The sequence below is a fragment of the Oryza glaberrima genome, chromosome 3 (assembly GCF_000147395.1).
Source record: "Oryza glaberrima chromosome 3, OglaRS2, whole genome shotgun sequence".
In the NCBI taxonomy this organism is placed as follows: Eukaryota; Viridiplantae; Streptophyta; class Magnoliopsida; order Poales; family Poaceae; genus Oryza; species Oryza glaberrima.
This window is the reverse complement of record NC_068328.1, coordinates 10,033,952-10,045,450: the sequence shown is the minus strand read 5'-3', so window position 1 is coordinate 10,045,450 and position 11,499 is coordinate 10,033,952. Positions and strand designations below refer to the sequence as shown.

The 11,499-nt window shown below is 48.7% G+C and overlaps 3 protein-coding genes across 4 annotated transcripts; all 3 read left to right on the top strand.

Annotated features, from left to right (window-relative positions):
- The first annotated feature begins 796 nt into the window (after window positions 1-796).
- Window positions 797-2,345, top strand: LOC127768247 (uncharacterized). 2 transcript variants are annotated; one of them, XM_052293785.1, is made up of 2 exons: window positions 797-892; window positions 1,076-2,345. In XM_052293785.1, exons 1-2 carry the CDS (start codon window positions 797-799, stop codon window positions 1,835-1,837), a joined length of 858 nt encoding a protein of 285 aa, XP_052149745.1. In that variant the 3' UTR covers window positions 1,838-2,345. The 2 variants fall into 2 exon arrangements, with proteins under 2 accessions (XP_052149745.1, XP_052149746.1); XM_052293786.1 differs by having other exon boundaries at window positions 817-897.
- A 1,905-nt stretch (window positions 2,346-4,250) lies between these two features.
- On the top strand, window positions 4,251-5,689 carry LOC127765726 (uncharacterized). The gene is made up of 5 exons (XM_052290671.1): window positions 4,251-4,568; window positions 4,676-4,754; window positions 4,840-4,910; window positions 5,055-5,111; window positions 5,239-5,689. Exons 1-5 carry the CDS (start codon window positions 4,428-4,430, stop codon window positions 5,389-5,391), a joined length of 501 nt encoding a protein of 166 aa, XP_052146631.1. The 5' UTR covers window positions 4,251-4,427; the 3' UTR covers window positions 5,392-5,689.
- A 3,092-nt stretch (window positions 5,690-8,781) lies between these two features.
- On the top strand, window positions 8,782-10,925 carry LOC127768297 (probable pectinesterase/pectinesterase inhibitor 21). The gene has a single exon (XM_052293846.1). The coding sequence runs from the start codon at window positions 8,957-8,959 to the stop codon at window positions 10,652-10,654; it is 1,698 nt and encodes a 565-aa protein (XP_052149806.1). The 5' UTR covers window positions 8,782-8,956; the 3' UTR covers window positions 10,655-10,925.
- The last annotated feature ends 574 nt before the right edge of the window (window positions 10,926-11,499 follow it).

Sequence of the window (11,499 nt, the reverse complement as noted above, 5' to 3'; positions counted from 1 at the left end):
GTGAAGGTCATATATTCATAATTATCTAGGAGAAATCATGTGTGGAAAACTGCAGTCTACTAAAGCAACATTATAGCTCGAAAAAAAAATCTACAATGTTCATTCCGAAGGCTACAAATTCACATATTAAATCAGTGAAAGAAAAAAAATCTGAAAAGTTAAATCACTGTGACTCTAGATTATAATGGTGTAGATTGAGCGACATAGTTATATATAAAATGCAACTATATATATAAAAACCCAAATAGGAGTTGTATATGATTCAAATTTACTTTGTAAATCTACTATTGTACTACCTCCACCCCCCTAAAACACCTTATTTTTGGCCATGCATCTTGACTTAGGGACCGCTGGAGTAGAAATTACAAATACTGTATCCATAATTATATTTCAATTATATATACTTGCACAAAATTTTAAGGGAAAATCCCCTAGTTATTTTATTAGTTTGATAAATTTGTGCAAAATATCGAACGCAACATAATAAGATTTCCAATTCAAAATTTATCATCAACGTCAAAGATTTATTATCGAAGGAAGTAAGACCAAAAAACATTAGCAATAACATTATTGGTGAGGATAATTGTATAAGTATTTGTCAACTTTGTAATTCTCTACCCTTAAAATATAGGCAGCCTAAAATATATAGGAAGCCTGTAAAACCAGAAAAGAAATCTAATTTGGAAAAAAAAAAAGTACAGTAGAAGGATAGAAAGCCCTAATCTTCATGGGCCTATTCTCTTGGCCCAGCTTAGTAGAGAAGGAAGCACTTAAGCTGGCGCCTCTCCCCGAGGAGATGGAGAAGTGCCCACCGCTTCCGCGTGCTCCGCCGCAGCAGGTTGCAGCGCAACCGGCGACGCCGACGAGACGAGACGATCGAACGAAGGCCAAGGTGAGGTCGTAGCAACCACCCCTTCTCGACCCGCGCCATGATTTTCTTTTTCTCTTTTAGTGTTCTTTATTTATTCATCTTCTCCATGGTTTATTTGATCTTTGAAAACCTAATTATTTGTCTCGTTCGCGGACGCCTCCGACCTCATCGGACCTGATTTGTCTCGAAATTTCTGGGCCGCAGCAACCTACGGTTCTCCCCGACGGCAAGATGGAGGCGAAGCTGGACCGCATCGCGGAGCAGCTGAAGGCGTTGCCCTTGCTCAGCCAGGTGGTCGAGGGGCACCAACATCGCCTCGAGGAGCTGTCCAAGCAGATCGCCGTTGCGGCGGCGCTGGTGGAGGACGTGAAGAAGGAGCAGGCGGCGGCGGCGGCGTCGCGCGCCGCCAGGATCGACGGCGACTCGGGTGGGTTCTTTCGTCTGGCGAAGCTGAAGTTCCCCACTTTCAGCGGGACGTTCCCGCGCCTGTGGATCACCAAGTGCACGCACTACTTCGAGTTCTACGGCATGCCAATGAAGATGTGGGTTTCCTGGGCTTCGATGCACATGGAGGGGATGGCTGAGCTGTGGATGATGACCTATGAGAAGCGCCATGAGCGTGATTGGGGTCGGTTCTGTGAGGCCGTGGAGGAGAGATTTGGGCCCTATGATCACAAGCAGAAGCTCACGGCACTCTTGGATCTGAGGCAGGAGGGGATCATGACAGTGAGCGAGTACAGAGACCAGTTCGAGGAGCGCTTGTACCATGCCAAGCTGTTCGATCCAGTCTCCAGCAACTGCTTCGACGTGGCATTGTTCATAAGAGGCCTGCGAGAAGAGATCAGAGATAGGATGTGGCAGCAAACTCCTGCTACCGTGGATGCTGCTGCCCAATCGGCTCTGGTGCAAGAGGCGTTGTATAACTTGGTAATGCAGAGAGCTCAGAGGGACCCGTATAAAGAATGAGATGCCGGCCTGTGTCGATTTGCTCCGGTGAACTGTGGGAGTAGTGGTACTGTGTTATTTTTATCATGTCGATGGTCTTTGGTTCGATTATGCTGATTAGTTTGAGGAAGGTCCTTGGGAATTTTGGGATTCAGTTATTTCTAGCATGTCGATGGTCTTTGGTTCGATTGTGGTGCTCAGTCTGAAGAAGGTCCTTAGGATTTTTGGGATTCAGTTATGCGTTGCTTCTGAAGATCTTGGTTAGTTGGTTAGATGCGAATTTTCATTTATCTCTTTGAATGGCAATTCTGGGGTTGAGTAATTGCTTTTGCTTAATGCCAAACTTTAATTAGGTGATCTTTATGTTTAGCTCTCCTGTTTCTATAGGTTTTTATATCACAATTATCTTAGGCAGGTCGGATCATTATATATTCTATATTTATTTTCATGCATGTTCCTTTGAGCTGTGCACATCCTTTGGGTGTAGATGACGGTTATCTTAAAAAAAAAATGTTCCTTTGAGCGGGGCAGTGCCTACTTCCGTGAAACTGTCAAAGATCATCTGGTTCTCTGATGTTTCGGTCAAAATCAAACCATGCTTAATAGTTCCCTTGCTTTCTAATAATCTTCGAATGCTATATGCAGGTCCGAATATTGCGTAACTTGATGATTGTGCTGTTCCGATTTAATTGTTTAGAGATGGATTTCTTCAATTTCGGAGGAATTATGATCCTAGGTGTCCGGAGCCTAATGCCTGAATAATGTATCAATCCTTCCTACTGTTGTAGGAGTAGCTGGTTCCCCATGTGGCTGGCTAATTTTTCTTGTGATAATTTTGGTACAATTCACTGCAAGAGGCTTAGCTTCAAACTATATTTACTATCAACTCTCACGCATTTCGTTATTTTGGTTTGAAAATATTCAACGGTGTACTCCCTTCGTCCCAAAATAAATTAATCTTAAATATAATGTTATATTTTCTAGTACAACAAATTTGTAAAAAGATATCTTAAAATTTGTTGTATTATAAAATATCACATCATATCTATAGATTCGTTTATTTTTAGGACGGATGAAGTATATTGTTCTACAAGTACTCCACTTGATAACTGACATTGAATATCGCTGGAGGAAGGTGGGCTGTTTGCAATGGTCATGGGAGTTTGATGACTGACATTGAATATCGATGTCATTCACAGTTTACAATGGTTATGGAGTAATTAACTGTAACAGTGAATAGGAGATGTGATATAAATTCTGTTCCATCTATTCTGGAGTTGGATATGTGATCTTCCCACATTGTGAAGATTCTCACACCTTATGTTCTGTGGATTAATCAAGTGTTCTGGTTCAGATTTGGATATTTTTGCTTGTACTCTGAACTTGGGATGTAAGTGGACATTGTTTCGCGGGTTAGCATATGTAAGACTGTAAAGACTGTAAGGTCTTTCGGTTAAACCCTCACATGGAGATTGAGGCTAATTTATTCCATACAAGTACGTATTGAGTATGGAACTAATCCTCTCAGTACGTATTATTTTCTTAGTTGTACTCTTTTCCCTGCCGCCTGTATCATTCCAAACACATAGGATTTTTTTTCAACCATGCCTAGCCAGGCATAGCTCATTGAATTATCATACTACTCTTAACTTGCAGATCTCTATCATGCTTCTCAGGCCTGTTGATCATGCTTATTGGGAATGCTTTTCATTACAAGTTGTTTCACCATATTTTTATGTAGAACTGCGAGCTATTTAACCCTCTTTGAAACAATAGGGATGGTATAACACATGATTTTTTTTTCTTAAAAGAATCATGGTGTTCGTAACTGTTAGCTATCACAGACACAATCACACAATGATGGTAAAACACATGATGTTGGCAAGAATGCCTATACAAAAAAAAAAAAAAGCAAAACATAAGGGAAACCATTTGGACGGACCGAATGAAAACATACGAATTGGATGAAAAGAGACTTTCCAAGAGGTTAAACTTCATGCTAACTTTGGACCTATTCCAAAGGAAACTCATAAAATTCAATGGTATCAAATCCTTTGTTCCAAAGAACTATTTAGGAAAAAAAAATATCCTTTAAGATCCATTTTTTAATTTAAAAAGTCCTTTATATATCCTCATTCAAAATGAGCCTCAGCTGGTAGCAAAGGCCCACAACCAATTTTATCCTGAAGGCCTGAACCGAGGGAAAATGGGCCTAATGCCCCGACGAGCCCAAATCTTCAAAGCCCACGCAGCGTAATTCACGGCTCTAGAAGGCAGACGCGCCGCGAGAGAGAATCCCAAACTCGTAAATACTCGCGAACCCCGAGGGCGAAGCCCGAAACGGGCGTCGAAAATATCTCGCATCGGCACGAGCTCTCGAACCTTCACCTGGCCCCAACCCCCGACGACCAAAAACTCTATTTAGATATTTTCCCACGCATCCGTCTCCTCCTCGCGGCATAATAACCTTTTTTTTTCCTTTTTCCAAGCGCCCTTCAAACCATCTCCTCTCCCCTCTCCCTCCCAATTCGATGCAGCCGCGGTAGCAATTCGCATCGCCCCGCCCTCCTCGCCGCGCGGATTCGCTCGCCGCCCCCGCCACCGCACCCCCATGGACGCCTCCGCCGGATCCGGCAATGCCTCCGGTGGCGCCGGCGCCGGCGCGTCCGCGTGCTGCTACTACTCCCTGCTCGGCATCCGGAAGAACGCGTCCGCCACCGACGTGCGCGCCGCCTACCGGAGGCTCGCCATGGTACGTCCCCCGCCTCCGCTCTCTTCTCCCCCGTCGGCCGCGCCCGCGCCGGCGCGCGTAGGTGATGGATTGTGTTGTGAATTGGATCCTTTTTTTTGCGCGCGCAGAAGTGGCACCCGGACCGGTGCGTGAGCGACCCCGGCGAGGCCAATCGGCGGTTCCAGCGGATCCAAGAGGCGTACTCCGGTAAGGCTCACCCGCTCGGCCGCCCCCAGTTTGCGCTCGCTACGTGTATGATCGAACGAAATCCTTTTTTGCGCGGTTGCTGCAGTTCTGTCCGACAAGGGGAAGCGAGCCATGTACGACGCCGGGCTGTTCGATCCCCTCGACGACGACGACCAGGTGAAACCTCGATTATTTTTTTTCTTGCGTAGCAACCAATATTATCATTCTTTTTTTAAAAAAAATTTGGGGCTAATAGTGCAATAAAATATATTAGTATATAATATTCTTTATTAAAATTCTGCCCTGTTTTTCGACGGCCAGGATTTCTCCGATTTCATGCAGGAGATGCTGGTGATGATGGATAACGTGAAAAACGAGGTAGGCTCAATTGAGCACGCAACCACTTTCTCTACCAATTCGTATCGTAATCGCCACAATTATCACCTTTAAAAAAAAGGCTTAGTTATCATACTTAAGCGATGACCGGTGATCTCGCCGCGTGCAGAAGCCGGACACACTCGAGGACCTGCAGAAGATGCTGCAAGACATCGTCAGCGGCGACGGCGGAAGCCGCGGCGGCGGCGTCGGTGGCCGCGTGCCGTCGGACGGCACACGGAGGACGCGCGTCGCGCCCTACCCGGCGCAGTCGCGCAGGTGACCGGCGCGCCGGTGTACGAGACGTGCACACGCCTCTAAGTGATGAAAAGAGAGACAAGCAGAAGAAGAGAGGAAGCAAACGGGAAAGAAAAACCAATAAAATTTGGCAGAATTTGTTTCCCTTTTTTTTAGGTCATCAGATGATTGACTCCCTTTAGTTCGCTGGGTTGGGTTGGGTTGGGTCGGGTGTGCCGTTCGATTCCGGCCGCGTCACCCAAGAATTGGTGCGTGCGTGGCCAAAGATTCCAATATCTTGTCGACATTTCGTCCTGAATTTTACTCTCTTGTTGATGTGTTCATCATGCGTCCTCTTCTGCCTTCCTGTGTCATTGTCCCTGTCCTACTCCCACAGTGTATTCCCAATTTGTTACACTACTGGTGCTACTATTGATGTGTCTCTAGTGATCTCTGCCTCTCGGGCTGGCATCTTTTGGCATCTTGCAGCAATTAGAAATGGTTTCTTTTCCTCGACGCCGTGTGGATGTTGCCATCAGTTGATGTTTCTAGCAACTCTCTCTACTCTTGACGATTGCAAATTGACGTTTATTTTTGTGTGTTTTGTGCGCGCGCGCGCGCGTCAAGATCGTGTGGGCGATGGATGTGCACTGGAGGTGTTCTGGAGTGCTCTTTTGCAGCCGTACGACCGAAAACGATACGCCGCTGCCGCCTTCAACGCTCGCTAACAAGACGCCGTTGGATTGGACGATCGCACGATCGCGCTTGTGTGGTGGTGTCGTGGGCCCGCTCGTGGCTGGTGGGCCGGGCGCCTTTTCCGGCGAGCAAAGTTGCGGTTGCTGCTGGGCCTGCCGGGTCGCCTGGACCAGAGGATTTTTTCGGCGATTTTTGCTGGCTCCGGAGAGATGGGAATCCGGAATGGCCGGTCGGGGGGGCGATCATGCGAGCCAGGGCATCTCGTGCATGGCAGATTGTTTGTAGACGTAGTTTAGTACTGTAGCAGTTTGGAAAAGAGGCCATCTGGTGGTCCATCGAAAAAAATCTTGCGGGTGGATGTGTTTCCCCCTCTCGATTTCGTTTTGGAAAAGGGGAAAAAAAGGACAGAGTGAGTCGAGATGTTTCTTGTACGAGTACTGGGACGTTCTTTCGGCTCCCTCCCTGCATGTCATGGGTATTGTTTATTGAGAAGTGCACACAGCGGTGGTGCTACTCGAAGTATCCGTACACGGGAGTAAAATATCTCCCGTTGGGAGATTTGTCAGATAACAATCCAGCAACCTACCGGTCGATTTTTTTCCCTCTATTTCTTTAATCTTTTGGGAGTTAGTAGTATAATTAAGCAAGCTGGTGTCGTGTTTTGGCGCCACTCTCTTCCATTTTGGTAATGCGGCAGGGAAGCCGTATACAGGTCTCTCGAATGTACAGGACCCGTGTCCCGTTCAGACGTTCACCTTTGTTACTACTCCGTCCGTATCACAATATGAGTAATTCTAACATATTTTATATTTATGTTGATGTTATATCTAAGATTCATTAACATCAAAATATATATATATATAAACCATCAATAAGCTTAAAGCCAACGGATCGATTATACGTCAAGCAAACGGAGGAAGACTTTAAGCTTATTGATGGTTTTTTTTTTAAGAGAGCACAGCCCTTGATATTTCCCCAAGTATTCCAACTTTTGGGTGAATTGACCCGTCCCATTTTGCGTCTCGGAGGGCTGAGGTCGCTGTCTCCGTAGAGTACAACTTGTACAGGCCGAGGCCGTGTATGCTAGCCTCCCCTTTTGATCTGCACGAGAACGTACGTGACGTGATACATCATCGTCGACACGTTTTAAGAGGCTAACCACTTGCATGCTGGACTTATCTATGTTTTCAGTTTTTCATCGACACTTCAACAGTAAGGCTGAGTAAAAAGGTGGCCTCCTTTCCTCCTTGTTCTACTAGCTAGTCCCTGAGTTATGGGCCTTTCGAGTTCTTCCACTCCCACCCCATACTAGTAAAAATATGGAATAAGACGAGTCTGATAGGTATCCCTCAACTACCAAACCGATTCGTTTTGCCTCCCTAACCGGCCTGAACGATGGTTTTATCCTACGCAACATACTGGGAGGCGCCTAGCCGTCTACAAATCGGACACCCGATTTAAAATTGGACGTTGTTTCACCCTTTATAAAAATAATGTTTTAGCACTTAGAAAAAAATGTTACAGTTCTTAAAAAAAAGTGAAACATAGTGAGATCGTTAGATGAAACAATTTGATTCAACATATGCAATAAACGATTTAAGTCATTGAAACGCTTAAACCTTGTATACATCAAAACAAACCCCGTGTACTTGAAAATATTAAACACTATCTAAAATCCACTTCAAACATTTGATACACACACAAAGAAACATCACGAGTACACTAACTGAAACATTGTTTTTGAACCATTGAAACATCAACAAAACCCGTGTGTCGAAAATAGAAATATGGAACACTATCGAAATATCCACTAACATTTGATCCAAACACAAAAGAACATTACGAGTATACTAGCTTGAAAAAAAAAAAAACACACACACAGAACCTAGTCTGGACTGCATCTTCCTTCTCTCTGATAAACACAGGCTTGCTCGCGTAGGTCTTCTCCACCACTCCCATCATCGGATCTAGAGGAGGAGAAGGGGGAGGGCGGCGGAGATGAGGAGAGAGTGCTCCCGGGGGAGAGAGGGAGCCGGCGAGCCTCCACCACCACCGCCGCCACCATCACCTCGTCGCGCGTGTGTCGTCCTCTGCGTCGGCCGCCACCACGGGGACGAAGCCGCCGTCAACGTCCAGGAAGACAAAAAGCGGCGGCAGATCCAACGGAGAAAACGACGCGGGCGAGATTGACGGGAGAGGAGACTGTGCGGGTGAGGTCGGCTGGGGAGAGACGGCGGCGCAAGCGAGAGAGCTCGTGGGAGAGGAGGCGGCGCCGAACGGGGGAGAGGAGGCGAGCCGAGCGAGGTGTGGGGAGCCAAGTGACGTGGAATGAGGCGCGAGCGCCAGATATTTTTCTCTCTCATCGGGCACCCGTGCATAAGCATTATCGGACACATTGGCGTGGCCTTCATTCAACATGGCGCCTACATGCAGCTCCACCAATAGCAGCTCCAGGAGCTTCACCCTTGGTAGTGGCCGACGGCAGTACGGCACAACAAAATTTCAGAGCCGATAGCACAACAAAATTTCAGATGGTTGCCTGCATGCAACTAGAAAATCCCCACGAGCAAAGCACAAACAAACTGGCGGCATCCGTCGTGTGGCTCTCCATTCACCTCGGCCTGTGGCGACCTCCGACGCCCATGCGCAACCACCGTCGTTTTTCGCCATGTCCAAAGTTAGCGCGGGCACGTATAAGAGATGCCACCGCCGCCGCCGCCGCCGCCGCCGCCGCCTCCTCCTCCTCCTCCTCCTCCTCCTCGTTGCTCCAATTTTTAGACCGAATAAACCGGACCCCTTCCGCTGGTAGGGGACGACGCATCGATCGATCCCGACGCCTTTGCGCGCGCGCGCAAAATCGATCATTTGATACATATCTCGCGTGAATCGTCGACTGGTGGTTGCATTGTGTTGCAATGAGCAAAGGCGCGATCATCGGCGCGTCGACCGTGCTGGTGGTGGCGGTGGTGGCGGCGGTGTGCGTGGTGTCGTTCAAGAACGGGTCGAGCAATGCCAAGGAGGACGGCGAGCTGTCGACGTCGGTGAAGTCGATCAAGTCGTTCTGCCAGCCGGTGGACTACCGGGAGACGTGCGAGACCACGCTGGAGCAGACGGCGGGCAACGCGACGAACCCGACGGACCTCGCCAAGGCCATCTTCAAGGCGACGTCGGAGCGGATCGAGAAGGCGGTGAGGGAGTCCGCCGTGCTCAACGACCTCAAGAACGACCCGCGCACGTCCGACGCGCTCAAGGACTGCGAGGAGCTGCTCGACTACGCCATCGACGACCTCAAGACGACGTTCGACAAGCTCGGCGGGTTCCAGACGAGCAACTTCAAGCGCGCCGTGGACGACGTCAAGACGTGGCTCAGCTCGGCGCTGACGTACCAGGAGACGTGCCTCGACGGGTTCGAGAACTCTACGTCGACGGAGGCGTCGGAGAAGATGCGCAAGGCGCTCAAGAGCTCGCAGGAGCTGACGGAGAACATCCTCGCCATCGTGGACCAGTTCGCCGACACGCTGGCGAACCTGGACATCACCGGATTCAGCCGCCGGCTGCTCGGCGACGACGGCGTGCCCGTGTGGATGTCCAACGCGAAGCGCCGGCTGCTGGAGGCGACCCCGGGCTCCAAGGAGTTCAAGCCGGACGTGACGGTGGCGGCGGACGGCAGCGGCGACTTCAAGACCATCAACGAGGCGCTGGCCAAGGTGCCGGTCAAGAGCACGGGGACGTACGTGATGTACGTGAAGGCCGGGACGTACAAGGAGTACGTGTCGGTGGCGCGCAACGTGACGAACCTGGTGATGATCGGCGACGGCGCCACCAAGACCATCATCACGGGGAACAAGAGCTTCATGCTCAACATCACCACCAAGGACACGGCCACCATGGAGGCGATCGGCAACGGGTTCTTCATGCGCGGCATCGGCGTGGAGAACACGGCCGGGTCCAAGAACCACCAGGCGGTGGCGCTCCGCGTGCAGAGCGACCAGTCGGCGTTCTACGAGTGCCAGTTCGACGGGCACCAGGACACGCTCTACACCCACACCAGCAGGCAGTACTACCGCGACTGCACCATCACCGGCACCATCGACTTCATCTTCGGCAACGCGCAGGTGGTGCTCCAGAACTGCCGGATCCAGGTGCGCCGGTGCATGGACAACCAGCAGAACATCGTGACGGCGCAGGGGCGCAAGGAGAAGCACTCCGCGGGCGGCACGGTGATCCACAACTGCACCATCGAGCCGCACGAGGACTTCAAGGCCGACGCCGCCAAGTTCAAGACGTTCCTCGGCCGCCCGTGGAAGGAGTACTCGCGGACGCTCTACATCCAGTCCGACATCGGCGGGTTCATCGACCCGCAGGGGTGGCTGCCGTGGCTCGGCGACTTCGGCCTCAACACCTGCTACTACGCCGAGGTGGAGAACCGCGGCGACGGCGCCGACATGAGCAAGCGCGCCAAGTGGAGAGGGGTCAAGACGGTCACGTACCAGCAGGCGCAGCAGAAGTACACCGTCGAGAGGTTCATCCAGGGACAGACGTGGCTCCCAAAGTTCGGCGTGCCGTTCATCCCCGGCCTGTTGCCGCAGGAGCAGTCAGGGAGGATACACTGATCCATCGTGCGTCGTCTCGTCGGCCTATATATATGCTAGCGGGTAATTGTTTGCATCATGTTGCTGTCGTCGTCAACTCCTGTGATCTCTATAGCGTTCTCTGCTGTACTCTAATCCATAGAAATGCATTCTTTTCTCCATAGAATTTGCGTACGCGTAGTACATTGCATATACTAGTACTACTTAATTATATTTACGTGTTGTACGGGTTGTTACGAATCGATTATTGTTTTTACTGATCGACAAATGGTGAAACTAATAGATAAGGTTTGACAGAGTTTTACTTCTGTTTCTGAAACGTACTCAAACTTTTGCTAGTTTTAATGCAGGAGATGAACTTGCAAACTGCAAGTTGTACTAGCTGCCAAAGGGGAGTGGATTTTAACTCTGAAGGGAACGTTACCGTTGTTTGCATGCTATTTAAAATAGTTTAAACATTGAGATGATGTATTAACATGTGATATATTTCTCTACAAACATGTAACATAAAATCCAACTTTTACATATCACAATGAAAAAACAAAGTTGATTGTGAATATACGTTAACTAACTATGGTAAATTTAGTTCTACAAAATGAATTAAGTTGTAGTTTTCTAAAATCATCAGCTATTGTTATAAATTTTTAAATGACTTGTTTAAATTGTGCTAACCGGTAATTAACAAATACAATCATAGTTTTTTTTAGAGAAAGGCCCAGAGAGCCCAGCTTTTTACTGAAAGCGTAAGGTTTGGTTCGATACAAAGCGTTGGGGACTCCAGCTTTCGAACACGGTAACACCGCACACAACTCTCAACAGGGACTCATGGGAATAATTAACTATTTGTCACTTTTGAATGGGTAATT